Raw genomic sequence first — 27880 nt, 5'->3', positions numbered from 1 at the left:
TGCATACAGCCATTCATTTGAAGGACATCAAAACAGCAACAACAACAAAAACCAGCTAGTGACCAAACCAAAAGCACATTTTGATCAGTGTCTTGGTCCGCTTTTTTTTTTTTTTTTTTTCAATCCCAGCGTTAAGGAGGAAGCTGAAAGCGGACACTGAAGCCAGCATTTAGAAACATAAAGCTTCCTCCTCCACTTCCTCGCGTGCCCTCTTGATGTCTCCCTGTGGTCTTTTCGTTCACAGTGCTGTCATGGTGTCTGGGTTTGGTGGGCCTCTGATGGCTGCATTTGCATTTTGGTGCTGAGGAGAGAGTTGATATAAGGCCAAATCTTGTCAGTGTCTGTACCGGAGAATGAGTGCAGGACTCCCTGTGACCTGAGAGAAGAGACAATACAAAAAAGAAAGAAAGCAAGTTGTACAGCTTGTAACTGTTAAAGAAGGTCTTCACAAATTCAAAATTGTACTCGTAACAAAGGACAGGTATAAAAGAGAGCTACAGGATTTGCTTTTGTTTTTTCCATCCATTTCTCTGGCATCTGATGAACTATATTCTATCATTATTCTAAAACTGCAACAAACGGTTGGGTCATTAGGAACATATTTGAGTCAATATCAATTTCAGTGTAAATACTACTTACAATTCTTTTTTTTTTTTTTTTTGCATTTAAGCCTTATATTGATAGTCAGAGGACAGAGGAGAGAAGCAGCAAAGAAACTCAGGCCAGACTGAAACCAGGGCCACTCCAGGTTGTTTTATTGATGACAGTTATATCAGCTTCAGAGCTGATTACTGGCATATTGAAAAGAAGAAACTGGCACGATTTAAATGATCCTTTTCATAATGTCCCTGCCATGTAGTCCTTCAGGGTGTTGCTCAAATATTTTTGATTCTGACATAGGAGACTAATTTTGTACATGCAATACTGCACCTGAGTGCTCCATTTATAGCAGCCAAATCTAAATTCTCCTGGGCAAACATTTGCCGCTTGCTCCATGTTGTGGTCATTTTATCAAACATTTCTTTGTTTAGAGATATTTACTTCATACAGGATCTTGGATCTTGTGTTTTAATGTTTCAAATCCATGATATAGCTGAAAAATAAATACTCCAAAACCAGCTAGCGCACACTGAATCTGGGGTTTTGGGGCCCAGTTGGTAATCCAGTCCATCTTTGTGCAACTGCAATCTGATGTCATACACTGTAAGTTGGAAGTGTGTTGCATTTTCAGACTGCTAAGTCTGGAATATTTGAATTTACTGACTTGTACAAGTCTATGACAGGCTTGGCCACATCTTTGTAGTGTCTCAGTCTAGCCATCAGGGCTTCTGGCTTGTCATCATCATGCTGAATCAGTGGCTCGCCAGTGATGTCATCCTTCCCCTGAAGAAGAGAACACAAGGTCACGCAACACACAACACAAATTGAGCCAAATTGAACACAAAGCAGTTTACGCATTATGTCTTCTATGCTGATGCATCATTCCTGTAATCTGAAATTCACAAGAAGCTTTACGCAAGAGTGCTATAAATTACACTATAATTATATTCCACTACTCCTCTCTTGCTTTTTCCTGCATGACATTTCATAGTAAGTTATTATATTAGGTGACTAATTTCCTGTGCTTAGGTTACTTAAACCATGCTCCAAAGCACATGGCCTTACACACAGGTAGCAAACAAGTGGTGCTGCTCTTTACAGTAATGTCACTATACTTTTTCCAAGTGTATTAATGCTTGTTTTCACACACTGGTCTGTACTGCGATGAATGGCAATGCTGTTCTTTTACAGGCCTGCTGTGTCCTAAAAAATTCTTGAGCTAATGAGACATGCAGTTTGCAAAAAGTTAGTTCTTAGTTGTTTTGAGTGGCCTCCAGATAAGGGCAGAGATTTCTCAGTTTAAATCTAACCTCCGAATAGAACTCTCTTACTATCTTAGGTTTGACAATAATTGGAATTGGGCCAGATTATCACTTCCTTTTTCACCAATTTACTATACTTTTATTATACTCTTATACTGATGGTAAATTTACATAGCATTTATTGCTTACATTTTAGTCTTGATTATTCAAATGTGTCCTATACATATACAAAAAATATTGAAGAAAAAAAGAAAAGGACTGAAGTAACTGATATAACATCTACACCTTCGCCCACAAATCCATAATCTATGAAAATGTAGGCTAAATATCTTTTATGACACAAATTTTGACTGGCAGGAAAAAAGATACTTATAACATCTCAGTAAAGGGAAATAAAAAGTAGTTTACTGAGTATGAATGTTTTGATCTGCCCTGCCATTTTGCTTCCATGCTGCTGATGTTAGATAATAAAAAGGACAGAATGTCATGAAGAAAATCAATGAGGTGTGACTACACTGTCACATCCATCTGGGCTCCTTGTACCTGCACTTGTGGTGGGTTGAAGCCCATGTTGTAGACTCTGCCACTGGCTGGATGGATCCACCGGTCACTCAGTCGCTCACTCAGAGTCGCATACGGTATGTTGAGACTGATAACCATGTCGATGTGATACAGACTGTTCAAGGCCTGAGCCTGTGCGACTGTCCTAGGAAAGCCTAGACAGAGCAGAGAGACAGGGGTGAATGTCTGAAGCAACTGTTGCATAAACTAGACAATATACAAGAGTGGCGGATTGATATATGTGATATTCTGTCTGATCCATGTTTTGTTTTGTCCATGTTGGTTACCACACACACACACACACACACACACACACACACACACACCTGTTTCTTGATTGCAATTAAGCTTGCCCTATTTATAGCCTGGGTTACTGTAAACCCGTCTGCCAGATTGTGATGGTCAACTTTGTGTGTTCATGCTCTCCAGTGTTTGCCTTCTTATGTTTGCCTCTCTGGTTTTCGACACTGCTGGATTTTTGGACTTTGCTTTTTTGTGATTTGTCCCTGAACAGTTTTGTTTCACCCTTGCTATAATTTTCTTTCAATCATGTTGTCATGTCCATTAAATGTTATATAACTTCTGCAGCTGTTCAAATAAGTTTAGAATCAAGGTGTTTCCAGATTTCTTGTGAGTTTGTCTGTAGCTGTGACATATCAACAAGTTTATGCTCATGTGCGTGAAGTTACAGAAAAACACATTGGCATCAGTTACATAATCTGGATGGACCACTGCGAAATACAAAAGTCTACAGTCACCCAAACAACTCTGTGAGGCTGTACTTGAGTTAAAAGCTGAAACCAGCACGTTAGCGTGATCATATAACCACACTAACATATTGATATCCACTGTCTTGGTTTAGCTTGTCACCATGCTAATATTTGCGAATTAGGCCTACATACAAAGTACAGCAGCGAAGGCTGAGCATTTATACCAAATCCATTATAAATTATTGAGATATTTCAACCCCCAAATAATCTCATAATCATTGTGGCCAAAGGAACAACAAAGACAAATAACAAATAGCATTTGTTCGTTTACACATCATGAATGTCCCAATAAAATCTCATCACAGTAGACGAAAACAGCAGTGAAGATAAAAAAGCAGAACCAGAACTTCTTGTAGAGCAGTGCTTCTCAAATAGGCGTGCCTCCCTGGGGCGGTGTGGTACAACGCCAAGGGGGGTGTGTGTGACTCCACGGAGCATGCTTTTTTTGCCGTACTAGAATGAGGTGTGATCTATATTCTTTTCTTTTTTTTTTGGTTTTCTTTAATGATAATAAGAATACAATGTTATGCAGAGGTTTACTTAATATTTTCTTCTTCCCAGGGGGGCGTAACAGCCAATAATTGAGAAGCATTGTTGTACAGTGACTTATATTCCACTTTTGTTGTATTGATACATTTTATTAATGTATTATTTTGCTATATTCTCTATGGTAAATTATTTCATAATCTGGGATCAACCCGTACTGTAGGTGTTTTAAAACCATTGACTCTTTTTTACTGCTTTACTGCTTTCTTATATATTAGAGTGGAAGCTGGCAGTTGCCCTCTCGTTAAGACAAGAAAGAGAAGGGTAATTATGTCTAAATAGTATATTTTGGGAGGAAGACTGAGGTAGTTAGTGTGAAAGTGTACCAGTATGGCATGCTGTGCAATCTAAAAACTCAAAAGATGGGGAAAATATGAAAATAATTGGCTGGCATAAATATCCCAGCTGGTCAGAGTCATGAGATAAAACTAATGATTTTAATACAGGAACGCACATGTGTAAGTGTGTGTGTGCGTGGAGAGAGAGGGAGATAGAGAGTCAATAACCTTGATATCCGTTCCCATTTCTCATACAGTATTGTTAGTTCACTGATCATGTGTCAAGGTTTAAACTTGTTTAACACCAACCAGTTTGTTCCATGTCTGTTTGGCATCTCTTGAAGATAGTGGATAATATTTAACTTACAAAAGATACAATTTCAAAGATTTTGACCCTTTGTCCCCACTAATTAAATTTACGTTTTGTACGTGCATGGCAAAATAAATAAATAAATAAACATTGTCATGTGTGTATCGTGTGCTGACACTTCGTAGTGAACGATTTCTGCCATGAAAGACTGATAAATAAACCAAAGCAAGCACAGAAAGAGAAATGGTTACCACTTTGGAAGAATAAATTTTATGTTGAGTACATCTTCTACTGTAAGCTAAATAAAAGCTGGGAGCATGTACAATCCTGCTGGAAAAAAGCGTCAAACCTAAAAGTACTGTTTACTCACAGATGTAGGATAATGTACAGGATATCTTTTTTGTTATTTCACAGAGTGAAGTAAGGGGGCATTGCATATGGAACTCTGGAGGAGCTTGCCAAATGGCCATGCCTCTAACATCAGAATTTAAAGATTTTTGGGTGGGGGTGGCACCCCGGGTAACCAATCAGATTAAAGGGGTGACTGGCAGTTCCCCCACTGGCCATGGGGCTGCATAATGAAAAACATATTCCCTCATTAAAAACAATCAAGAAAAAGGGTTGAGCCTGCAGAGTCTAAATCTGGTGGCTTATCACAATGCATCGGTAGAGTAAAGCAATGACGAAGCACTGTGATTTTAATGAGAAAAGACACTATTTTCACTCACCGTCCAGCAACCAGCTGTGGCCGTTCAGCTGTTCCAGTCTAGGCAGCATCAATCTGGTCATCACATGGTCAGGCACCAGCATGCCTCTATCTACATAGGGCCTCACAATCATACCTGCCTCTGATACACAACAGACACGTAAAGACAGACAATGCATGTGTTTCATTTATGGAAATGGAAGTAATAAGGCTGCTCAGTGCTGTTCAGTTCAGTTCTATAACAATAAAGCTCAACTCAGGTCACTGAATAAATTGGGCAAACACACCTACGTAGGTTAGCGGTAAACAAAACGTTAAAAAGGAAAAGGGTTAGGTGCACTGTCCAGCAACTTTACTGTGACTTTTACGTGTGCCAAGCACACATTTTTACTTCGGCTCTCTGCTGTCAACTGAGAACCATTACCGCTAGAGATGATCCTGGAACATCCCCGGAATTAAATTGATCCCAGCTGATGAGGAAGTTTGGAAGTTTGAAGGGTGTGAGTCATTATCAACTGCTTTATAACCAGCGTTTGGAGAAACAACTAAAAGAGAATTCAACGTTTTAACACCACCGAGCATCAAGTCCCCATCTGAGAGAGGGAAAACGTCGTAAAGCATAGAAGTTTCCTTTAAAGTGGGGTTGTAGGAAGCGATGGTCTCCGTTTGCTCCCTCTTGCAAATTGTTTATTTTCTTCTGTTTTAAATGCATTTTTTGTGACAGTGATAGAAATATAAACAGGAAGTAGACATCGGAGTAGCCAAAATCCGCAGGAACGCAAAAAGGACGCGTTTGAGAAAGTTTTTTTTGTTTTTGTTTTTTTTTTGGTGGAGGGGGGGTTCTGCTTCATAGACACTCTGCAGCCGTAATGTTAGACTTCAGGTCTGTGCCAGATGTATCCTACCTGTATTAGCTGCTATGCTGTCTCGTAGGTAGTGGCCACTGGACAGATATTTTAAACCAAAGCTTTCCGCAATCCTCTGGGATATGGTTCCTTTCCCTGATCCTGGAGGACCCATGATAGCGGCTCGGAATAATTTAGCCATGTCTTCCACTGGGGGGGAAAAAAAGCAGAAAAAGAAAAAGGGTTGGTTCTGTTAAACCTCTGAAAAAACCTGGTTAGTCTTTTCCTCCCCTAATCGTGACGGATGTAAATTGCTTCCTAATTATAATCCTTATCAACTCCAAGTACAACTTGGTCCAAAATCCACAGCAGCTTATATTCGTGATGTAAATTTTTATCTTATTTCTGGTGTCGGTTCTTTAAGCGGAGCCAAATCACTGCTCACGTTGAAGCTATTTCTTGCTCTCTGACTTGGATCAAGCCAGAACGCCTTTTGGTGTATGAGTGTTTTCTCCTCAGCTTTCTCACAGACATATTACCGGCTACGTCTTTAAGAACGGAGACTTTCCTCTGCGAATGACTGAGGGAGTCTCCACAACGCCCTACTTTCCTGCGCATATCATCCAGAAAAAATGCGGATGACAACTTCGCGAGGTAAACTGGTTAGTGTAGTTCTATCCATCTCTCAAGCTAACAATCAAACTATCTATCTATGGTAATTTGACACTAAATGAATCATTTTCATCAGAAAATCAGCGCCAAGACATGCTAACATAAGAGGGGGATTTTATAGCAACAAAGTGCCATTCTGTTATTTAACAAATCAGAAAAAAGGCAAGCGTCTCCATTAAAAAAGGTTAACTTGTTGAAAGTTTAATTGAAATGGAAAGAATTACAAAACCAGCGATTAACTTAAATAATCATGTAAAAATTTGTATAGCTCACCGAGTTAAAATAATAATAATAATAATAAAATAATACCATTGTACAATAAATTGAATTACTAACAGCTTTAACACGCGTTCATCTTTTCATTTTAACTTGAAATTCTCGGATTCCGCCACTTGTTGACAGGACTCGTCTCAGTCCAGCGCTTTAGCCTAATTATTGCTTACTGATGCTATTTCTAGTGGTTTTGCCCAGCTGGCAAGCAGGCGCAGAAAAACATGAGCCGCTGTCATTCCGCGCAACATTTTGCGGACGGGAGGAATCTAGTGAGTACTTGTTGCGAGGCATACGGCGGCAGCAGCGTCTCGGAGCTGTCAAACACTGCGCACAGCCTTCATTTTCCTGGTCAATAGAGTAAACCGGACTAATCCACCAGACAAACAACTCGGAAGATTAACCTGTTTTGCCCCTCGCGAAACTAATTCTTGTCCTCGCACCCGGAAGCTTCTTTAAAAGAAAAAAAAAAACGCGATAATTTTGTCACATGGCTTTGGAGAATTCAATAACAACAAAAAATGGCGACAATCACGTTGCTCTGTGTGGTCTTGCTGCGTCATTAAAAATATTCATGTAAATACGGGGAATTAAGCGTGGAAATTCCAGGTGAGTGAGCGTAATGTTTGTTCTGTATTTATTGCGGGCTGGATGTAAATGTGAATTCATGATTATATTTGAATCATGCACAGCATGCTGTTTGTTTTTGCCCAGAAAAAGGGGTGTGTATGCAATGCTGGGGCGTTAACGTTTGGCTGCACAGTACTCATTACGAACATGGCACTTGTATTTTTATCTTTCGTCGATTTTTATGGGACACGATTATCCTATTCAAAGTAAAGAATGGATCATATTTTGAAATAGCATAAATGACGGTGTTGCTTGGAGCTGGCCAACTTTTGTTCATTTGTAGAAAACAACAAGCGTGGACATGGTTAGTGTGTGTTCTCGCTTATGTCTTTTATCCATAGATATTATATTTTCTCAGGACCACAAGTCTGTATCTCTGCCTGTCGCCTTCACGGCTGATAGGTTACAAAGCATTCTCCAGGTATTTACATTGACGTTTTATCTAATATGGATGCGCTTTCTTCGCAGGGGCTCTTCACGGTAACTGCTCGCCACGAACGCGGCACTGTCAAATTTTTACTTTTGCGTTTTTCCTCTGCTCTGTTTAGTTATTTGCACATGTTGCATTTGCTGTCCACGTCTGACGGGAACATTTTTGGCCAGCGTCCCGTGCGACGGGGGCTAATGGAGTTGTTTACAAGAAGTGCTGAGGGTGGGCCGACGACGGAGGAGGGGGAGGAGCCGCTCTGTCGGCCAGCGACGAGACCGGACTGCCCGAGAGGGGGGCGGAGCCCGCGAGGAGAATCATAACAAGTCTGACGTCACTCGGCCTTGTGGTTGGTATGAATAATATACAGTAGTTTAAAAAAAAAAAAAAAAAAAACTTAAAAAATAGTTTCCCTCCACTCTCAACAGGAAAAAAAAACGTGAGGCTGAAATAATATTTGACTGATTTGTGCACCATATTTGCACCAACAGCCTGGAAACAAAGAAATAGATGCACACAAACATGGACGGCACGATGACACACTGTAGGTTATACACGGCTGAAAAAGCAGGCGTTGTTCCTCTTACTACCACCCAAACAATTTTTAGTAAATTCACGTGAGCTCCATGAGTTGAAATGATGAGTGTGTGTACTCCCCTCATTCAGACCCAGTTGCATGAATTATGCAATTCATTATGCATTAATTGTTGATCAGCAGAAAACTAAACTGATGTTTTGAGTAACTGATTTTTGGTGTTTCAGTGACCATTTCAGTTCCTTTTTAAAGCATAAATTCCCCATTCCTGTAATTATATAATTTGCAGAGTTTCATCACGTGTTGCAATAGAGTGAATATCAAAAGGTTTTGATTAAATAAAAACTGAAAACATTACTGTAGGCTCAGAGAAAAAAAATATATATATATTTACATTTTAAAGCATTTGTAGACTAATTTATTCATTTATCAGTCTGACAGTAAAAAAAGGCAGATGAATCAATTCTGAAAGTTATCATTAGCTGTAGAACAAACACAATTCTGCATTATAAACTCAGCATTAGTCTGATTCAGAGAATTCCCGTGCCAAAAGGCACGACAGTCAAGAAGTTACTGGGTTTCTGCAACACCCAAATCGTCTGTAATATGAAAGAGTGGACAACATGACTGTTTAAAGCCTTCATGAATAATGATGACTCTTTGAGCCCGCAACAGCATATAGTCTGATCTATTGATCATCACATTCTCACATCCTCTTAACATTTATTGTTCCTAATGGCACTATCACATATGTTTTGTATTTTACACCTTTGCTTATATTGACGTGATTTTGCGATGGTATTTGATTTCAAAAAATGTTTTTAATGATTTTAAAGGATAAAATCATTGAAAACGAGCAGAAGATGGTTTACAAAATGCAAAGGGGGAAATGTGTTTATCTTTGCACCCATTGATTTAGATCTGATCGAGATCCATTGATTTTGGATATAATGAGTGGATGATGAACGTGAAGCCACCGGCTGCTAGATTTGACAGGCTGCCCTGGTTCAGTTATCACAGTGCTGATGCTGTCCCCATCGAAGGTACAGTACTGTGATAACTGAAGGATGGCTGCCAACTTGACACTAGTGCAGTGGATCGAGCCACGTTCAGCTAATCAGCCAGAGGACCAAAGAAAAGGTCGGTGAGTGTGAGTGAATGATTAAAGAAAATGTAGTTTAACAGATATAATAACCTGTTTTTGTGTGTTAACATGACAATCGAGTGAAATATGAAATTTAAACTCTGTTTGTTAATTGTTAATATTATCACCATTACTAATTTAACTTCTTGTCAAGTGCAGAAAATAAAGAGAAATGCATTTTACTCAAATGTGTATGTTCTTCTGTTATATCTGTATTTCGAAATTCAGACAGCTGCAATTATGAACTAGAGTGAATAAAACAAAATTAAACAAACAACAATGCTTATTTGAGTCTTCAGGTTTGATTGAATACTTTTTTTTATAGATTTCACAATGCCATTGCCCATTATAGGCTTGGGGTGGGAAAAATATTGACGTCAGTACTGCAGCTTGATGATTGATGAACCTGATGATTTCTATGTTGATAAAATTTGCAGTGCTTGGTAAGTTTCCATTCCTGACAATGAAAGCAACTAGAGCAAAACTAGTGTTTTTTCCCCCAATAGCTTGTTCAGATGAACTATTTTGCAGTAAGCGTTGTTCCATCTGATGTGGGTCTAAAGGCTGAATAATATGGTTGTCCTGAGTGTTTCGCCACATTGTTGTCAACAGAGGGAGCTAAAGATCTATTGCTAATGTGTATCTTGGCCGTTAAATCTGTTAACCTGTTCATGTGTTTTGTGTAAATTGAAAAAAATAAAATAAAAGCAAGCAATTTGTGAAACCTGTATTATACTGTTGGAATGAATTTGAAGTTTAAAGTTATTTTATTTTTTTATTTTTTTAGTGACCACAAGTAAATTGATAGAAAATTAGTATTTCACACATCAAAACATTCTCATCTCTCATACAATACACTGTCAATAATCATGTTTTTCAGAACACTATTTTGAACAGCATATGCACTGTTTGAGTCACATCTGACAAACCACAGGTCATTCTGCAGCTGTCCTTAACATGTTTCACTCATAGGGTACATGGCGTATCTAATGTGGAAATCCCCAGAGTCATGATACATACCTTGTTTTTGTCTCACTCTAACCTCAATGTGCTCAAACCACCTTGTCACATGTTTCTCTGACTTACTGTGTCATGTGTAACTGCATTGTCTAGATAAAGTAAATTGTCTTGACATTAAAATATGAAATGTAAAGTGAATTTCAACTTAAAGGATGATTTTCTTTATGACAGCAACCATTGGACAGTGTACAAAACTCCAGTGTCATGTGTTTTTCCAACTGCCAATGGGAGTAATTATCAGTGGGAATTTTTGTCAAACTGAAGGCAAGGCAATAAGTGATAACTGGGATGTGGCACGGGAAGTCCCTCCCTTAAAATGAACCACCCACTCGCTTTTTTTTTTGACAGAAAACCTTCACATCCTTGTTCTTGTGTAGCAGGAAGAAAGCATTTTCCCAGTTGTCAGCATTGGTGGTTGAGCCGTAGTTATCAAAGAACAAATTACTTATACTTAATAAATGTGACAGCATGTGATATTAAATGATCATCATTCATGTGAAGAACACATGTGCCACTTATTTTTGTTAATGATAAAAGAAAAACACAAGTGTCTATGAACAGTCACCCTACCTCTCCATTTAATCTTCAGTCTGAAGTCAGTAGGGAAACTCAATTTATTTGTATTGTGATTACATCAATCACAGAGGCTGAACTCCTTCCTTAAGGACACAGTTCTTCACATGTTTTTACATACTTTATTGGGTTATTTCTTCAATATTCCTGAGTGTCCTTTTCATTCAAAATAATCTTTTAAAATCAAAAACTGAAATACTACACGGCTTGCAAGAGGTTATATTTGAGGTAACAACCACACCCATGTAGATAGATATGCAAATCAGCCATAGAATTCTAAATTTAAGTTATGGCTGCGTGCTGTTGGGTTTTGGAAATACCATCAAGGTGAGTATTTTTAGATGTTCAATAAATGACCTAGAGTAAACAACCAACATTTTTACACCTACAGAATGACAAAAAGGAAGGACAACCATACTTAAGGTACAGTTGTTTGATCCATTAGAATGAAAAGTTCTTTATGTGTTCTTCTTCTCTTTATATCTTATGTTTACAACTTGGTAGAACAAATCTACATTAAATCCCCAGGGACTTTCCTCAGTTGGAAGTCCTCCTACAGCGTAAAACATAACTTAATTAGAATCTTTAACTTTCACAAGACAGAATGCATCCACTATATCTTTCATTTATTGCAGGTGTATATCAGCCAGAGTAAACAATTGGAGAGAAAATTATTCCGCATGAGGAGGTTTAGAGGATTTCTGACGCTCATGACAGCTTCCTCTTATGAAAACAAAACAAAGCGGTCAACAAATGGCCTCTCGGTGTGTAGTAAACAAAGGGTTAAACGTTATTATCTTAAGTGACAGTTCCAACAGCCAATCAGCGTTCGCATTCTACAGAAGGCCACTGCGTAGTTTTCGGGAATGGGTAGTCGCTTGTCAGGAAGGGTTAGCACGAACGGAGGAGCGTTGGGTCTCCACACAAGCGTTGAATTATCAAGAATTTCCCTGGATTTAACGTCTTAGTTTTTTTGTTGTTTTTTTTTTTACTTCTGGATATCGCATATTTTTCTCTGGAGGTTTCGGGAATATCACAGTCGGTAAGCCACAGCTAGTCGAAGTCCCCGTAGAGCGCCAGCTCCAACTTGGTCGAAGCGTCTAATGTACTGAAACGAAACGGAAGTAAGTTGCCAGCTGTCTGGCCAAGATCGCAAGGTGAGTAAATAGCTTCTTTTACTTCATCAAAAATGCCCATCGATTAAACGTTTCTCTTCTGCTCCACTGATTTCACGCACACGTTTGTCATTTCAGTTGTTTTCTTTTTTGGTCAAGTGTTAGAAATCATCGAGTGGCTATTAGTTTTCGTCATCTGTACTGAAACTAAAAGGCTAACAGGCTAATGTCAGCCAACGTCAGTCCTCTGAATCCTTCAGAGCCTCCCTTTATGTTCAGTATCGGCAGAGAGATGTTGGGATGTTGTGTAGCACGATTATAATGGAGCTAAATAAAATTCAGTTCGGGATGTATAGTATTATGACCAGATAGGACAACATTGGTGAGATCTTGTATCCGAATGCAATCCGAAATAAGGGCCTTCTATACAAAAGTTTGACACCGTTTCAGAATAAATAAAAAATAATTAAACAGATGGATACATAAATTCTGTTCACCAAGACTCTCAAAGCCGATTTGTGTCTCAACACTGTTGTACTGGAGTGAATTGCGTCGTATTCTTCCGCCCTACACTAAGCTGTATATCTACTGTCTGGAAATGGCGAAACTGAAATTTCTTTTTAATGTCATATAGTTACAAGTCTTCCTGACTTTACAAGATGCGAAATTAAACTGTCTATCACCTTGGGACCAGGGGAACCAGCGGGGCCCTGCTCCAACAAAGTGAAGATTGATATAAAGTAATATGGTTAGAATTTAGGCCTCCAACCAATCATTATTTAATCCAAAAGTTATTTACTTGATCAACAAATAAGTAAGCTGGAGAAGTCATATGGTGAAAAAATGCCCACCATAGTTTCCCAAAGTCCAAGGTGATCTGTTCAGATTAGTCATCAGCCTGCAACCCCCAAAGATAACAGATAATTTACATCTGGGGGTGTGGAAGCAAAGCCTCTTGGTATTTTCCTTTCCTTAAGAAAGTACTAAATAAAATTGATCAATAATCAAATTTGCTGATGAATATGAAAGGGAAATGAATTTTGAGGGTCTAATCTCCCCTGTCAAGGCATACCACACAGTTTCCTGTTCCAACACAGTAAAGTGCGTGTTAATTGGAATTGAACTAATTAGCAGAACAAGCCACAACTAATTTCTTTTAAAACATTTTAAAACATTGTCTTTTCTCAATGTTGACTTAAATCGTGATTAATCAACAAAAGCCCTAACAACAAAAGCATTGTTAAATATAATCTAATTAAAATAGCAGTTTGGAATACATGGAGGAGACTGGATTTGGATTAAATGGTAATTATATTGAAATAATGTAAAAGTAGATCTATAATCTCAAATGTTGAATGTATTTACATATGTGATAGTATCAAAGGTGAATGTTTTTAGTACATAAAAACAACAACAAAAGAAAAACAGAAAAAAATATTTTTATATTTAAATCAGTTTTCATTTGAGAGAAAACCGGCTCACACGGCTCACACGAGAAAACCATCTTTTCTTACCATAATAGATTGAAATTTAACATAAAATGAAACTAGTTCTGCTCATTTGATCTTTTCTTGTAAAGTGACCTTTGTGATGTGATATGCTTTATGAGCCTGCTGTCTGCTTACTTTAGTTCAATTGAAGGCACAGGGGGTGAGACCACATTTTGCTGTAAAATTATAATTTATAACAAAAAGTAAGAATATGTCTGCTCCCTAGTTGTTTGAAGATTGCAATTAGGAGAGAAAAAAATTTGCTGTGATGCTTTTCATTGCATTGTTATTGCATTATTGTTTAAAGTCTTCATCAGTGAAGTCCCCTTGTTTTGGAACACTCTTTAGATATGACAGTACTAAAGACCTACTACACATATCTAAAATATTGAAATGGTGGTGGTATTCATGTAATGGAAATGCATTCATTTTGAAAATCTTTTTTCCCCTCTTAAATCAGTACCTGAAGAATCAAAATATCAATGAACAAAACTTCTGTTCTTTGTCAACACTAGCTGGCTTCAACCCTTGTGGTTGAGATCAGAATTTGAATGATTTCAGTTGAATAATGACAGGCGCAGCTAAAGCAAGAGCAGCAGCTCGTAGTGTTACCATTTTATATATATATATATGATGTGATGTGATATGCTTTATGAGCCTGCTGTCTGCTTATATATATATATATCTATATATATATATATCCCTCTAATTCAAATAGCTTTTACTAGCTTTAAAATAACTATAAGGATATATTTACAAATTGGCAAATGTATTTCCTCAAAGGGTGGCTATGATAGTTCTTTTTTTTTTTTTTTATTGAGATCACACCTATGATCAGTTATGGGTGTGATCAGATGTGAGAAGTATCAGTCCCTTTCCAGGAGGTCCATTGCAACTGAGTTTTTCTTGTCGACAGAAAAAGGAATACTTTGCAAATTTACAAATACAGGTGAACAGAAAGAAGCCAAGGACACATACCGTACAGCAAAGCACATGTGTACCTTAAACATACACAGTTGTACAATACTGAAAGTTAAGTAAAAGAAAAGAAAGAAAGCAAAGTACAGTAAAGAAGAAACAAAATAGCGAAACAGTGGGGTGCATACTACCCCACATACTACAGTAAAGTAACAGTAAAGAAAAGCAGTTAAGAAATCAGAAAAGAAACACATTTAAGCAAAGAAACAGAATGTAAAGTAAATAAATGCACAAGAGTAAAGAATCAAATTACTTTGCAGTTTCTAAACAATAGAAACAATTGAAACATTTTTGACTGAAGTGACATGAATTTTATATCAGAGATATCATTGTTTGAATATGTCCAAGTGTTTGACCTTGAACCTGAACAAAAAGTGTCTACAATGTTAAACACAAATGTGATAAGAGAACATTAGCTGGGACAGACTGTGGCTTGATGTTGCCATCACCAGTCAGACATGTTGAAAGTGAATAGGTACAATAGAAAAACTTGCAATATCTACATCCTTTGCCAGTCTTGGAGTCTGTTTATTACGCTTTTTTTTTTTTTTTTTTTAATTGGTGCTACAAAACCATTAACCTTTGTAGCACCAGTGCCATGAGCAAAAAATGTTAACGGGACAAAATGATTGTCTCAATTTTATGATTGGCCCTCATTATATCTAAGTAGACTAAAACTCTTAAATTGAGCCAATTTCCTTGTTGGATTATTCTCACAAGGGCGGCATAGTCAATATACATGCATGTTTGGTTAAATTGCCTCAGTCAAAAATGGCTGCGTGTCACTGTATGTCAACCTTGAGATGGACTGGCAACTTGTAAATTGTGTACCACGCCTGAGCCCAGTGTTTGGTGCCAGGCCCCCATAACCCTCCGTGGATAAACAGTAGATATAATGGATCGATGTATGGGTTTCGCCAACCCAACCACTGTGGCCAATTTGCCGATTGCAGAAAAGAAAATACTCGGATCAAAAAAACAAGACTTTTTTTTTTCTCTGATGAAACAAAAGTTGGTTTGTTCATCATGATTGTTTGATTGATGTTGTAAAAGATGTAGGCTTCAAATGTTTTGATTTATTGGGAAAAACAGTGTTACAATTGAGTAGAAGTGCTAGAGAATGTGCCACAATTGCTGAATCTCTATCTTGTCTTCATCATCATTGGGATTCAGAATAGTAATCACCCAGCCCTATGAATCGTGAATAAGAGGCACTGTCGCCCCATGCTGCCAAGTGTAGGTTTTTTAAGGCCTTGTACTGGCCTCTGCTGCTTTGTAGTGGGCAATTCTAACAGAAACAAAATAAATAAATAAGAACATGAAGGCGAATAATCTTCTAATTTAATCAGCACTTGAAACAGTTTTTAGTTTGTGTTCTAAGAATGCAGAATGTTTGGGCTTTTATTGCTGAAATACATTAAAACTAGTGTAGGTAGCAATGCTGGTCTGAATCATCTACACAGTTGTCCAGCAAAAATAGTAGCTCCAGTCATATTACCATTTTCAAATAAGAAAAGAGCAAGCAAAAAAACAAGCAGTAGGACAGCACTGAGGGGGAGAACTGTCTGCATCTTTTTCCGCTGGACATGGAAAAAGACAAAAGTCATTATTGCAAAACTGTAGCTCTGGTCAAGCTTGCATCAGATCAATTGCAACAACTAAATGTATTAAAAGGAGCTTTAAAACATACCATCACAATATGAATACACCACATGTGATTTTCAAAAGCTATTTGTTTTAAACAGCTCAAATAACTATAATATCTATAAAGGACATGTAAAAGTATTATGGCGAAGTTGGGTTAAAAGAGAGAGAGGGAAATTGACAGACTGATTAACTCGCTGTCAAGTACTGACAAATGACTCAATAAAACCATCTTCTCAAGAAATTGAGATAATAAAGACTGATGAGAGATAATGGCTGCTTATGTATATGATCATCTTTTTGACAGGATGACTGTTTTGTGGTTTACTCTTGGTTTTGTTACGTTATATTTTCGTGGAATTCATTTGTCAGCTTAATAGGAAGTTAACAGGAGTATGACTAGCAAAAAACAACAGTGATAAAACAGACGAACAAAGATAGACTGTCTTTCATTGTGATTAGCTCGCAGTCTGCAGGATGGCTCTGTCTGTGCCAAAAGTCGTCTACTTTTTTTTTATATCTGTAAATACAAAAATCAGACACAACTATAATAGTGGTTGCTGGTTTTGATGTTCCCTTTTGGAAAAGCTGCTGGTCCCGATTTCGTTTCAAACCTCCAGGATTGAATTGCAATCTGAACATATAGATGCAGAGGCCATTGGAAATGACACCACAACCTGATTGCATGTTATCAGTCATGACTACTAAGTAGGAAGCATGGCCTCTTTTGAATATTGATGTTGATTTTGCCCATCCCCACACACTGCTCATGTGATCAGTGCACAGTATATCACTTTGTCCTAGTTAGGAATGCTGTCTTCACCCTCATGGTAGTGCCTTAGACTTTTTCATTTCTGGTGAATAAGTCTGAAATGTTTCTCAGGTATAATTGGTGTAATCATTCTGTGATTAGAGAGGAGTAGAGCTTAGTCAGTTCAATAACAATGAAGAACTGTAACGATAGTAGCCAACTATTTTTTTTTATTTTTATTTATTTTTCATTTTTAATGAAAAAGTTAAAAAGATGGCAGATGACAAGTGTTGCACTTGTGAGGCTCTCTCACCTAGTTATATTTACTTATATTCAAGTGAACTGTCAAATTTGATTTTTTTTTTTTTTTTTTTTTTTTTTTTTCCCTCCATGGAGTGCTTGTTGTATTCTTGAGTGAGGGAACATGTCTACGTCACATTTTTGCAATTTATGTTTTTTTTTCAATAGAAAAGAATTACAACTAATGTAATATTTTCGTTACCTGTTATATATAATTTATTAATTAATTGATTAACCCTTTGCTTGTCCAGTGTTCAAAATTGTGAATACATTTCTTGATTTTCCCAAAAGACAAGATAACATTTAAAAATTTTGTTAAAGCTGACCACGAGTTCGTAACACAAGCCCAGTCACTGAAAATCCTGTCTACACTGTTTGCCTGATGGCATGTGCATATATAACACAAGAGAGAAGAACAATGCAGCACTGGCAGTGAACAGAAAACAAGGAGGAAGAACTCACAGCTGTTTATACACCACTATTGATGTGCTGCTTTTGTAATGCTATTGGTTTAGACGTCGTGTTAGATTCATCCAGTAGTGAGCAGCCCCTACAGAGCAAAGAGCTGTCTTTGATGTCATCTCTTCATTTGGAAGGATGACGTCAGGATGAACCATAGCCAGAGTTTAGTAGGACGTCATTGTATTCTGTGGGCTTGCGTGTGTCAGGGCTCTGCACAGGGTTAGCATGACTCATCAGGTTGATGAACATTCATCTCTCTCTCTCTCTCTCTCTCTCTCTGCTTTGTTGCCTGAGCTCAGCACACAATTAATCCTGTAACCTTATTATAACACACAGCTCCTAATCTCATCATAAAATAAAAATCTTACATAAACTAAAAAACTGAAACTGGGCAGCTTGGCACATTTGTGAGTATTGGATGATTCAAGGTCAAGATTCAAGATTTAAGAGTCTTTATTTGCCACGTGGATGCACACCCTCAGTGAAACGTACTTGTGAACAAGCACCCTTGTGTAAACTCTGCATAGCTTAATAAAAAGAATTAAACAAAAGAAGACTTACAGTGAAAACAAAAAAAAATAAAATATACATACAATTGACATAACTATGACTATTTATGTTGGATCAATCTAAATTAAATAAAGTGCCCATGTTCGTTTGCAATGAAAGGCCTGACAGTGACAGTTAGGTGAGTGCAGGATTTCTACTAAGTAGGTATGTGCCAGAAGTCCTAGCACCAGAAGCGTGCCACCTGATTGCTCGGATTTGGATTAGCCAGGGTCATGCACTGACAAGCTGGCCATGTCACAGAGGTTGCGTCCATCTTTATTTACAGTCTATAGATTTTAGTAGTTTTAGACACTAGCAATAGTTGTAGTCTACTCATAGTCACCAATAAGAACTAAAGAATATTGCTAGACTCATGTTTTATATTTCAGTACAAAAGAGGAAAAGTTGGTGGCATTCAGAAACTCTGACCAGTTCTAATTTAAAGATTTATTCCCTCATTCCAATTTCTTTTTCAGTGTCTGAATGCCAACTCTTTGGGTGATGGAGTTGAGCAGGCAACTCTGTGGGAAGATGAGGAAGTCTACCAGGAGGACCCAATTGTCCTCTTCTCCTTCTCCCACTTTGGGCCTGGAGATCCACTTTTACTTACCAGATGCACATCAGCTGGAATACTTAAAGGGATGCTACACTGCTGAGGAGCTCTGTGTGGATGCTGCCAAGAAATGCTGTAAGTGACAAAAAACTTGGCTAGCAACTAGAGTCAAGGATTTAAAAGTGTGCTTTGTGATTTTGTCTTTGTTTGTTGCCAGTATTGATGGGTAACTTACTGTACATATTACTGCGAATATAGAAAGAACCATAAATAGTTACAGTTATGTTTGAATGGAAGAACTCTACAACACAAAAATGGTATTTTAAATTTTGGGATATGCAGAAGATATATTACCAATCTTGACAAACCTTGCAACATTGAGAGATGAAGTTTACCTAATAGTAAAATCCTTTGGATGACTTTATGATTGCGAGATGTTCTTCCAAGGTATTCAATGAGTACATGTAAATATGATTGAAGCACACAGTTAAATACCAACAACTCTGATATTCATAGTGCAATATTTATTACTTTACTGTTTTTTACAACTTAAGTTGTCTGTTTGGTTAATCAGTCACCCTGACAATTAAATGGGCCATAATTTGAATGCCCCGCCCTATAACAATCAATCAAAAATAATAATTAGAGTGTCCGTAGAGTTAAATAGTTCTGGTTTCTTTTGTTATAATGTGGCAATAGAGAGCTATGTGTCCACTGAAAGATGGATGCCAGCGTACTAAGCCAGATGAGACCTTCTCTGTTACTGTTATCCACTTGTCAATAGATACAATATGCAATGTCAGATCAGGAGTTTCTAGCCTGTGAAACAGCCAGTTGAAATGGCTACTAGCAACAAATTCTACCTTCAAGTTCAAGTGCGACATCAATAGCACACCAGAAGCGCATGCACAAATAGATTGAGAACTATGAGCACTAAGCGTTAAATTTGGCCTATTGCGATTGGTTAAAAGGGCAAAGCCCACTCTAAATGTACAGATCCCAGGCTGTTCAATTTGATAGAAGCCCTTCACAGCTCCTCATTGCATTTTAGTATGTTTGGGACCATCATTTATTTATTTGAAATATTATAAGTTCAAAACAAAGTTACATACTGTAGCTACAAGTGCAGCCATACATTTTTCAACATGCAAATTAAAGTGCAATAGATTCCAGCCAAGATGGATATTATGGCTTTAGACAATAGATGACTCACCTTAGTTGTTGCCATTATTTCTTAATCGTCTTGTGCAGATGCTGCAAATCACTTGTCCCAGTCTAACAGTTGGTTGGAATATTGATCTCTTTTCTCTTCCCTTTCCCAGCAATCTCTCCTCTGTGCCATAATCTATTTGCGTTGTACAATGAGACAACTGGAACATGGTATCCCCCCAACTACGAGTTCAAGATCACAGATGAAACCAGTATCAAGTTGCACTATCGCATGAGGTAAGAATATAGTCTCCATAGAGGCTTTAATGCATTGGAACTTATCATTTTTATCCATAATGTCAATTATCTGAATTATTTGAGAAAGCAATGGGAGATAAGGGCCAAGAAGCTATATGAAGACTTAAAATGAATGCCTTCTTAGACCAGTATGTTTTTAGTCTGCCCTGTAAAGCCTGTATAACCAAAAGCACCAGATTAGCTGTTAAACTGCAACATTTAATCTTGTTGTGTTCTGAAAGGAAGGAATTCAAATACATTGCTGTCATTTTGTGGTTTGACAGTAACTGGCACATCAGAATGATAAGTAGATTTTGTTCAGTTTTTTACAGAGATGTGCCTAAATTGCTCACTTTTGAGTTACCAGTTGATCTACATACCCAACCACACTTTGGTTAATCAGCTTGCAGCTGACTAATAATTTAAAGGGGCACACCATCTATTTGAATACAGCTTTGCAACAAACTAACCCATTTAACTTAACCAAAACGTAATTTTTATACCTCATTTTAAATCAACTTAAATCCCTAAACAGACAATCCATTCTACAACTAAGGTAATACTTACAAGCAAAAAGGAAAAGAAAATAATTGCTGTGGCGTCAATTACACTTCCTCTTTCTCTGTTCTCTGCTTTGACAATAGCTAGTGGAGCGAGTTGAGTGAGTGTGCAGAGAGCTGTGGTGTGTGTTGTATGTGTAAATGAATCTTGCTGCACCCTGCTCTGCCTGCTGAAATGCAGTCTTCCAAACAAGGTTATTGTGGTCAAGTCTTGATACACACGCAGTGTTTAGTATAAACAAATGTTCAACACAAATGGGGCTGCAACTAACACATATTTTAGAAATAAATAAAATAAATAGAATTAAATAGAACAATTTTTTTGTTGATTAATAGATTTTTAATCGGATAAAAAAGAATAAACAGCATTTTATCAAATACACAAAACACTTTATTATAGAGTTTCCACGTGAGCTACAGAAAACTTAACATTGGTTCCACTCCTTCTATTTCTCTTTTAATTGATTATTAAAATAGCTGACAAGTTAAATAATCGAATTTAATTGATTTAATTTATTAGCTGTTGCAGCCCTAAACACAAACGTGCACTTATGGTTGCCAGAGTAAGGACAATGGATTTCCAAGTGGTTCAAGTGGTTTAAAAAAAGGAGCCACGCTACTAGATCTGTGAAACTATTTAGTCCCATCAGTCCTCAGCCAAATGCTGATGTTTTGGTGGTATAATGTATAATGATATGAATTTGCTACATTGCACTAAAGTAAGGCAAATGTTTCATTACACTATACAAAAATCAAAACCTGTACTCTTGCAAAGTTTAAATTAAACTAAATATTTCATGCAATCTCCACACCTAGAGAAATCTGTGATCCATTTGCTCTCCTGTCATTGGTATCTTTTGTTCTCAAAGTTTATTTTTGACCAATTATAATCAACAATCGCATTAACACATTTTTTATTAAATACAGCAGTTTTTAAGTTATTATTTTACCTCAATTAAATAACAATCTCAGAAATGACTTTGGGGATGATACAGCATTTTTTTTTTCCATGTTTCTTCTAATTTTAATGACTTGCTGCATTTGTTTTGGAGAGCTTGACACTCCTGCAGAAAATGTGTTTTCTGGTAGATTGAAGTGGAAAGAATACTAATCAGGAGCAGTGGACTGCTGTGATGGCAGTGAAGTAAACAACTCCCATGTTGCTATACTACTTCACAATGTCACAGACTCTGTCGTTCATTATTTATTAAGAGACCTCTCGCACCAGAAAAAGACATTGTTTTGTTTTGTTTTTTTAGGTGTATAGGTGTTTGATGTCAGATGTTAGATGATGAAACTTTTTACTTCATAACAATTTGTTCCTGTATTTCCTCTGAAAAGCACAGACTAACTGAAATTGGTTCTATTCAGAGAAAACAGGAAAATGGTTAAAAGCCTAAAGTCAGATATTGCCCAGCACTTACTTGCTGGGCAATTTTCGCATGAAAAATATAAAAAGATAAGATGCATTGAACACATGTACCTATCTCTTAGTACCATTTTTTTTTTCAGTATATTTTTATACTGCACATAGTACACAAGGCAATAGAGTACTTCCTCTTAAGAACATTGCTTTCATCAGAGGCTTGCAAAGTAATACATTACTTCATCTCAGGGAGTAATTTCAAAATGTATTATTAAAACTAGATTTTTATAAATTGTGATAACGTCTTCTTTGTCTGTTCTGTCAGATTTTATTTCAGAAACTGGCATAGCACCAATGAAGGAGAGTCTCCAGTTTGGAGACACTGCATCAGTAAACTCAGAGGTGGACTTAGCCCACAGAAGACTCCGGAGGGAACACCGCTGCTCGACGCAGCATCTCTTGACTACCTGTTTTCACAGGTCATTGGATCAACTGACTTTATCCTCAATTATAATCAGATTCAACTTTTTTATCTTTAGATTCTCATGGGAATTGCATGACCATTGCTGTCTAATTGTTGCCAAAAAGAAGAACAAATATTTGCTCAAATAAACTAAAATTATTTCACTTCATCACAAGTATTTTTCAACATGTATCTATTTCGTAGTTCTTCCTCTTACACACTTTTGAAACTACCTTCTGTTTGAAAGCTCAAACATCAACTCAGTTCACAATTTCAAAACATCAACAGTTGGAAGGAAATGTAACAATATCAGGAAATGTATTTAAGGTCAGCAATAGCTAGAAAACCCTTCAGTTTTATTTAGAGCCATTGACATTTTTTTCAGCTCATTAGAATATAACAAATCATAAATAAAAAACATCTTGCCACATTCCGGCTCTTACAGTCCAATTTCAAAAGCAGTTCTTTTTACGCAGTTATGTTCATATGTGCTTGATGTGTATCTGTTCTTTCCGTCTGACTATAAATATTTGTGTATTGCTCAGGGCCAGCATGACTTCCAGAAGGGTGTGGTTTCACTGAGGGTGTCCCAGTCAGAGGCAGAGCAGCATGAGATAGAAAATGAGTGTCTGGGCATGGCTGTGCTTGCCATTACTCACCATAACATGAAGATATCCACCTCCAGTGCTTCCAACGAGATCAGGTAACACGCATAATATGATGTGGTTGAACTGTTGGCTTTTTAAAACAGTCTGTATGGTGCAGCTTCCACAGAGTAAGATCTTAAAATTACATCCACATTCAAGAGGGATAGTTAAAAGAGCCTTCCACTGCCATCTTGTGAAATTGTTTTGAACCTGCTTTCTCAAGTCTCCCTTCTCAAGGGCTTGAGTTGTCAACCCACAAGGTCTTGTCATTCCTAAAAACTGGTAACTACATCTCCAAAGGTAAATGCCATCCAAGGTTAGGGTTTCATGCTGGAGTTAACAGATTCTATATTATATCAATGTCATCAGAATTCCCATTAAAAAGATCTTGTTTTGCTAATGGATTTTTAAAATCTGACTGACCTATCAACAATTGAGCTGGCACTGAGCATGGTGCTATTTTCAATTCAATGTCAGTAGCCGAAATAATCTGACTGAATACTGCACATACATATATTTCTTATTTTACTATCCAATTTTTCAACTGCACCTCACACTCTTTTGGTCAGTTACATTTCCTAATCCTCCCTATTTTCAAAGCGTACAGAGACTGTAGACAAGCAGAAATCCACAGGAAGTAATTGAAGAATTAAAGCTAACAAATTACTGACTATTCTTGAATTTGTAGTTACTGAGAAGATATTTTTCCTTATCAAAACATTTGCACGAGGCTCTGGAAGTAAATGCTGTTATGCTGCAATATTTTAAGTTAATGTATGTTTCTATCTTAATCCTTCCAGCTACAAGCGTTTTATCCCAGAAACCCTAAACGCCAACATTAAACAGCGCAACATTCTGACACGCATCCGCATCAACAACGTCTTCAAGAAATTTCTCAGTGAATTCAATCGCCGCACAGTCAAGGACAGCAACATCACAGAATATGACCTGAAAATAAAGTACTTGGCAACTCTGGAGGGACTGACCAGTGGCCTCGGCAGCGAGCTCCTGGAACCTATTTCACTCAGCGTCACACAGGAGGGAGAGGTCTGCAATGGAGGTTACCATGGTAAGATTTCAGAAAAAATAGGAATCAGGACGCATGAGTGATGGTAAAGGTTTCAACTAGAGTACTTCATACATTACAGCAATCAGTTAAGATGTTAAAATATCCTGGGACATCAATACCATTGAAGCAGGATTCCTTGTTGCTGTAATTGAATTTATAATTTAGCACCTGGTTAAGCAAGATATTGCCTCCTCTCCAAAACAAACTTAGAGAGGGGTGCGAGAATCTTCCAGGAGAGAATGATTTCCCACATCTGCTTTTTTTGTCTTTCTCTTAATTACACGAGACACTAGAACATGGTTGTAACAAGCCAAGAGCAGGACATTGAGGATGCACAAACAAATGCTGCGCAAACAATATATCTTGAAAAACCAATGTTTAGGATTAAGGATTAAAATGTTTGGCTTGATATCGAACTGCTGCAATTTAATGTTTGGTTGCTTTCTATAGGGTACTACAACCACAGTCAAACGGAGAGCCAGATTCAGAACATTGAGAAAAGTCGTGATGTGCAAGTCCTAGTTACTGGTACCACTGGCATTTCCTGGAGGAAGAAGCCTTCTGCAGTGAGTAAAATGGTGCTTGAATAGTACCTGAGGAATCTCCAGTGTCGTAATGGTTAACTTTCAGTGACAGACTGGCAGACAGAGTCTCACCTGAAATCTTCCTCTGATGTCATGTGTCCATAATAATAATAATAATAAAACATTTTATTTCTGAGCACCACTCATAGCACTTAGATACTGTACACCAAAGGGTTAAAACGGATGGAAATATACACACAAAAATATATATATTTACAATGTATTTTTTGTATAACAGTTCTGTGCATCTGTCATTTATCTTTAAAATAGGTGTCTCTGGTCTCGAAAGAGAAAGGAAAAATCAAGAAGAACAAGCTTGATGGAAAACAGAGAAATGACAAAAACAAAGAGCCAAACGAAGGCTGGGTGGTATTTTGTGACTTCCATGAGATCACACACACTGTCATCAAAGGGCCGACAGTCACCATCTATAAACAGGACAACAAGAGGATGGTAAGGAGGACATGCCAAAAAAAAAAACAAAACTATAAAGTGCAACTGTAGATCCACTGGGATAAAATAAAAGTTGTGAATTGGACCTGAATTTGTCTCAGCTGTAAATTGAACATGAGAATGCATGTTCATCAGTTGTCATTTCCAATATATGTCTGTTTCTTCGTCTATGTCATTCATATGTATAATTAAAATCTGTTTGTAATCAAACCAATATCACAGGTTTTTTCTAAATGTTTCAGTATTTAGTTAGTTAGCCCCCAACACCTGACAGAGTACAGACACTGTATGATCACTCTTTAACTTGGAAAACAAATAGATGTGGTAGCTCAGGTTGTTAATGTGACCAATGGGGAACATTAATTTGGAATCTCTTGCTGCCTGCCATTAGGCATGACTAATGGTGATACAAACCTTCATTTGTAAATTGGATTTAGTTTTATAATACATAACAGCTCTTTCAGCAAGGCCTCTGGAGCCTTGTGGCTTCATAACAGCTGCTACTATGAATGTATCTCATCTCTCTCCATCTCATCATCTTGCTTTCTTGATCTTTCCTTTTTTCAGGAGATGGAAATGGTGTCTCGGGCAGAAGCTCTATCCTTTGCAGCCCTTGTTGATGGGTATTTCAGGCTGACAGTGGATGCCCACCACTACCTGTGCAAGGAGGTGGCCCCTGCTTCAGTGGTGCACAATATTAATAATGGATGTCATGGGCCCATCTGGTAACTTTATTTCCCGAGTGTTGACTGTGTGTGTTTGTTTGTTAGCATGCCCCTGTTTTTTCATAAAAATATTTTGTGGGACAAAGGTGGTCTTTTTAGACATCTCCATTGTTAACCATTTAACACAGACTTTAATATGCCTAATGTTGTTTTTGTTGATGCTCATGGACTAATGTTGTCACAAAACACTTTTGTTTGTTAACACTTGCCATTTTGTTGCGCTCTAATATATTGATTTTAAAATTGACCTTTGACCCCTGGATGAGAAACAAGTCGAGCCACTGTACAGTGAAAACCAAACAAACAAAAAAAAAAATCATCACAAGTCACATTTAATCACAGACAGGATGACAGACAACAATGCGACAGCAGTATCAAAAAAAAAAACACAATCTTGAACTGAACATTATTTTAAACTCAAGAGTTAAGTCCCCCAATTTACTGTTTTGAGCCACTAACAGAATTTATTGTGTTTTACCTCTCTCAGTACGGATTATGCCATCCACAAACTGCGTCAAGAGGGCAATGAGGAGGGCACCTACATCCTGCGATGGAGCTGCACTGACTACCACTACATCATCATCACTGTGGTCTGCACTGAGGTAGGGTGAACTTGAGTGCTTTCACAGTGCAAGAAACTGAAAAAAATCACTGAGTAATTTGTCAGTGTTGTTGTATGAACTAGGCTAATGTGAAAAATTAAATGTAATCTGGGTAAAAACTGATGCACAATGGGACATTTTAAGAAATATGTCCTCATTATATCATGCCAGGAAATGAGTTGTATAAAACAGTGTGGCTATAGAGAAATATAAATCCTGTATTTATAGTATTATTACCACAGCTAATCGCAGGCATCCCTGTGGGTGAACTGGAGAGGACTTGCACATAAGAACCATAACAAATATTACCAGTTTATTTTATATTGGATCATAGGATGTTTAAATTATACTGCTCTACTGTGACAGCATCATGAGTCAGCATGGGAGAAAACACTTACACAAACCCTCATATTCTCAAAGCTGACCCACTGGGACTTAGCTAAATAGTAATTTTTCACAATTTTTCTTTCACGTTCACACTCTTCAGTATTCATTCACTTGATCTCCCCTTCTGTTTTTCTTTCATTGTGACATTATTTAAAATGATTCTTTCTCTCTTTCTCCCACCAGATTGACCTGAGGGAGTCTCGCCCTGTGCGCCACTACAAAAACTTCCAGATTGAGGTGGCCTCTGATGGGTATCGTCTGTACGGAACTGATACTTTGCGGCCCACACTCAGGGAGCTGCTGGACCACCTGGAGGGCCAGAGTCTTCGCACTGAAAACCTCCATTTCCAGCTGGTCCACTGCTGCCCCCCACAACCTAGAGGCAAGCTTAATTTAGCCACATAGAAGTGCAAGACTTAGTGATCAGCTCAAAGGCTCATGTAGTAATCTCCAGTGCCTGAATGAACAGTAGCACACAATACCACAGATCTTCAGGTCAGCTGTGCTGACATTAAATAATTCAAGACAAAAGGGATGGTTTTATAAGACAAATATTGTATTCCTGGAAAATGTCGTTATTCTTTCTA

The 27880-nt window shown here is 37.6% G+C and overlaps 2 protein-coding genes and 1 long non-coding RNA gene across 5 annotated transcripts in view; 2 read left to right on the top strand and 1 right to left on the bottom strand.

Annotated features, from left to right (window-relative positions):
- Window positions 1–76: 76 nt before the first annotated feature.
- Window positions 77–7353, bottom strand: ak4 (adenylate kinase 4). 3 transcript variants are annotated; one of them, XM_029499842.1, is made up of 6 exons: window positions 7225–7353; window positions 5939–6088; window positions 5056–5175; window positions 2406–2578; window positions 1265–1383; window positions 77–376 (listed from the first exon to the last, which is right to left on the bottom strand). In XM_029499842.1, the coding sequence occupies exons 2-6, from the start codon at window positions 6078–6080 to the stop codon at window positions 250–252; spliced, it is 681 nt and encodes a 226-aa protein (XP_029355702.1). In that variant the 5' UTR covers window positions 6081–6088; window positions 7225–7353; the 3' UTR covers window positions 77–249. The 3 variants fall into 3 exon arrangements, with proteins under 3 accessions (XP_029355702.1, XP_029355701.1, XP_029355700.1); XM_029499841.1 differs by lacking the exon at window positions 7225–7353 and adding an exon at window positions 6324–6556; XM_029499840.1 differs by lacking the exon at window positions 7225–7353 and adding an exon at window positions 6418–6504.
- LOC115041930 (uncharacterized) lies at window positions 6799–8321 on the top strand. The gene is made up of 2 exons (XR_003840651.1): window positions 6799–7429; window positions 7999–8321. It is a non-coding gene; the product is annotated as an uncharacterized LOC115041930 (long non-coding RNA).
- Window positions 8322–12101: 3780 nt separating this feature from the next.
- Window positions 12102–27880, top strand: part of jak1 (Janus kinase 1) — a 28653-nt gene continuing 12874 nt past the window's right edge. The window contains exons 1-11 of the mRNA XM_029499839.1: window positions 12102–12306; window positions 18915–19126; window positions 20314–20437; window positions 22689–22842; window positions 23372–23529; window positions 24274–24542; window positions 24993–25108; window positions 25397–25579; window positions 26147–26304; window positions 26792–26906; window positions 27477–27675. Of these exons, the coding sequence (XP_029355699.1) occupies window positions 18922–19126; window positions 20314–20437; window positions 22689–22842; window positions 23372–23529; window positions 24274–24542; window positions 24993–25108; window positions 25397–25579; window positions 26147–26304; window positions 26792–26906; window positions 27477–27675 (1681 nt within the window). The 5' untranslated portion in view covers window positions 12102–12306; window positions 18915–18921. The remainder of the gene's footprint in view (window positions 12307–18914; window positions 19127–20313; window positions 20438–22688; window positions 22843–23371; window positions 23530–24273; window positions 24543–24992; window positions 25109–25396; window positions 25580–26146; window positions 26305–26791; window positions 26907–27476; window positions 27676–27880) is intronic.

The sequence above is a fragment of the Echeneis naucrates genome, chromosome 4, assembly GCF_900963305.1.
Source record: "Echeneis naucrates chromosome 4, fEcheNa1.1, whole genome shotgun sequence".
Taxonomy (NCBI): Eukaryota; Metazoa; Chordata; class Actinopteri; order Carangiformes; family Echeneidae; genus Echeneis; species Echeneis naucrates.
This window is presented reverse-complemented; position numbering and strand designations above follow the sequence as displayed.